Source organism: Penaeus monodon, chromosome 6, assembly GCF_015228065.2.
Source record: "Penaeus monodon isolate SGIC_2016 chromosome 6, NSTDA_Pmon_1, whole genome shotgun sequence".
Classification (NCBI taxonomy): Eukaryota; Metazoa; Arthropoda; class Malacostraca; order Decapoda; family Penaeidae; genus Penaeus; species Penaeus monodon.
In genome coordinates, this window is record NC_051391.1 from 38,660,000 (window position 1) to 38,662,499 (window position 2,500).

The window sequence follows — 2,500 nt, forward strand, 5'->3', positions numbered from 1 at the left end:
CCCCTTCCACATGTTTATACTCTGCCCCTTTCCCTCACTATATTGTGTGTTCTGTTGTCGAGCGACATAATTTTAAATTATGATAATCTCTGTCTCATTTCCGTATTTCTGGAATTCTGTGTTTTACTTATAGTATGTAATATGCATAATTTGTTCTTTTATGTACGTGTATATAAATTAATAAATGTATAGACACATAACCAGGTATGTGTGTGTGTGAGTGCAAGTTACAAATGCATTGGGCACCGTAGACAAAAATAGAAGTAATAACTTAGCGAACAGAAAGATATAATCATGCAATAATCACAAAAGCGCAAGCTATAAAGTGCGAACTTTATAGCAAGCATTTTTCTTACCTTTATATCATTATCATTCAAACTCAATCAATAATGACGTCGATTCATTGACATCAATTACATCTGACACATATTCGAACAATTTTAAAACAATTATAGATTTTCATGTGAAGTGAATCGAAAATATAATTCAGGAATGAATTCGAGAGACAAGAGGGGGGGGGAGAGTGAAATGTGAGAGAGAAAAGAATAAAGACCGAAAAAATGGAGATATATATATAACATTATCACAATATGGCTCTTCATGCCATTGGCTTTAACGTCAGTTGCATAAATAATTAAGGATAATCAAGAAATTTCCATTTACAATAAAAAAAGTAGAAATGCTCATTTTGTTGGTGTGAAAATTGATCTTAGATAATGGAAGCTGTTCGATTTAGACTGGTTTCAATTTTGGTAAAGGTGTAAATGTAGCGGGATGAAAAATCACTATAAAAACACTTTTTTGAATCCAAGAAATGTACGGTATAATACTATTTACGTGTTATAAGTACCATTAGTACCCTTGTTACTTTTTAAAGGTAAATGACTGAATAAAAGGCCAGTGAATTTAGTTCACTCTAATGTTGAATTGAAATCATACATGTTTTCCATACATCCGGTAAGTTCACAAACAATATACAAATTTCCTCCAAAATTCTTCCTTCTTAAATCCTTTCTCTTGAAATAAATGAAAATGTAGGACTAAACACATAAGTGATGCATTTCTGGTCTGAAAGGACGATGAAAATAAAAGCTGCATTCATCTGCTGAGTTTTCTACATCCATTGTTCATTCATGTAGAGAGCATACCAGTGGCGACTCTGCGTCAGCAGACCTGGGGAGAGAAACAAAGGCAACGAGTCAATCCACGTTTTTTTGTTTTTTTTTTATTCTAGTAAAAATAAAATTATGTCAGTAAAATAAATCATATGATCTGGCATTCATAAGACGATATTTACTTACTCGAAAAGCTTCCACAAAGCTCATCGAAGTTGCAGTCACTTAGGTAGTCGTAGTATTGACTGAAATTATTCCAAGGACAACCCAGGCTGCTGTCACATCCCGGTAGTTGAACTGGTTTCTCGTTGAGGAGAGCGCTCACCCAAAAGCTGCACGGAACAAGAGGAGATTTAGGTCAAGGGAGATTCAGGGACGGGGAAAGTTCTGGCCGAGGGAGATTCGGGGACAGGGAATAATGGCCAAGGCAGATTTAGGAACGGGGAAATTCTGGGTGAGGGACGTTCAGGCCCGGGGAAAATATGGCCAAAGTGTAAGATCAGAAAATTCAGGACGGAAAAATGGCCAAGGGAGATTTAGGGACGGGGAAAATTCTAGGCGAGAGAGATTCGGGAACAGGGAAAAGTGTCAAGGGAGCTTCGGGGACACGGAAAAATTCAAAACAAGATATTCAGGCCAAAGGAGTAGGGCCTTGTGTTCACAAGGAATATTCAGAGCCAGTAAATTTCACGCAAAGAATTCAAGACCTAAGACTTTTAAGGCAAGTGAGATTCGGGACCTAGAAAAATTAACAACAGCAATTATGGTGATAATAACAATAATAATAACAATGATGATAATAAGAATAATAATCATAATAATGTGAACAATAATAATAACAATAAAACAATAATCTAAAACAAAAACAAGCAAAAGCACAGTCCAGGTTTACTAGTTTTATTACCTGTCATCAGCACACAAAGAGAGCAAGATGGCCAAGTTGCTGCCGAAACCAGCAAACTGGGATGTTTTCCACAAGCGGGACGAGGGGATGTAAAACTCAGTTATGGGCTCCTCATCATTGAACAGCCCCAGTAAGGTAATGAACTGCAATGTGAAATAGAACCAAACTGTGTAACTTAGCTTTACCGTTTAGTATTCTTTCTTTGATGAGCATAGTGTTATAATCAGTCTATCAATGTGGTAGTTTTTATGATAAGAATAATCTAGATACATCTTTGATATACCAATAAGACATATGAATATTTGTTTCGTTCATCTGATGTGTAAAGAACAATATCTTAAAGAAGGTTCACACACACAGTAAAAATAAACTTACCGTTACCAAAGCCTCCGGATTGACGAAATACGAGGCGGCGTAGAGTTCCGTACTGCCGTTTTCCACTCGATTTCTGAAAACGATGAGTCTTGTCTTATGAAAACGA

At 36.3% G+C, this 2,500-nt stretch overlaps 1 protein-coding gene across 1 annotated transcript in view; it reads right to left on the reverse strand.

Moving 5' to 3' along the window:
* Positions 1-901: 901 nt before the first annotated feature.
* Positions 902-2,500, reverse strand: part of LOC119574444 (multiple inositol polyphosphate phosphatase 1-like) — a 9,201-nt gene continuing 7,602 nt past the window's right edge. Inside the window, exons 9-12 of the mRNA XM_037921670.1 lie at positions 2,395-2,467; positions 2,020-2,162; positions 1,302-1,447; positions 902-1,173 (exon numbers count right to left, since the gene is read on the reverse strand). Coding sequence (XP_037777598.1) covers positions 1,115-1,173; positions 1,302-1,447; positions 2,020-2,162; positions 2,395-2,467 — 421 coding nt within the window. The 3' untranslated portion in view covers positions 902-1,114. The remainder of the gene's footprint in view (positions 1,174-1,301; positions 1,448-2,019; positions 2,163-2,394; positions 2,468-2,500) is intronic.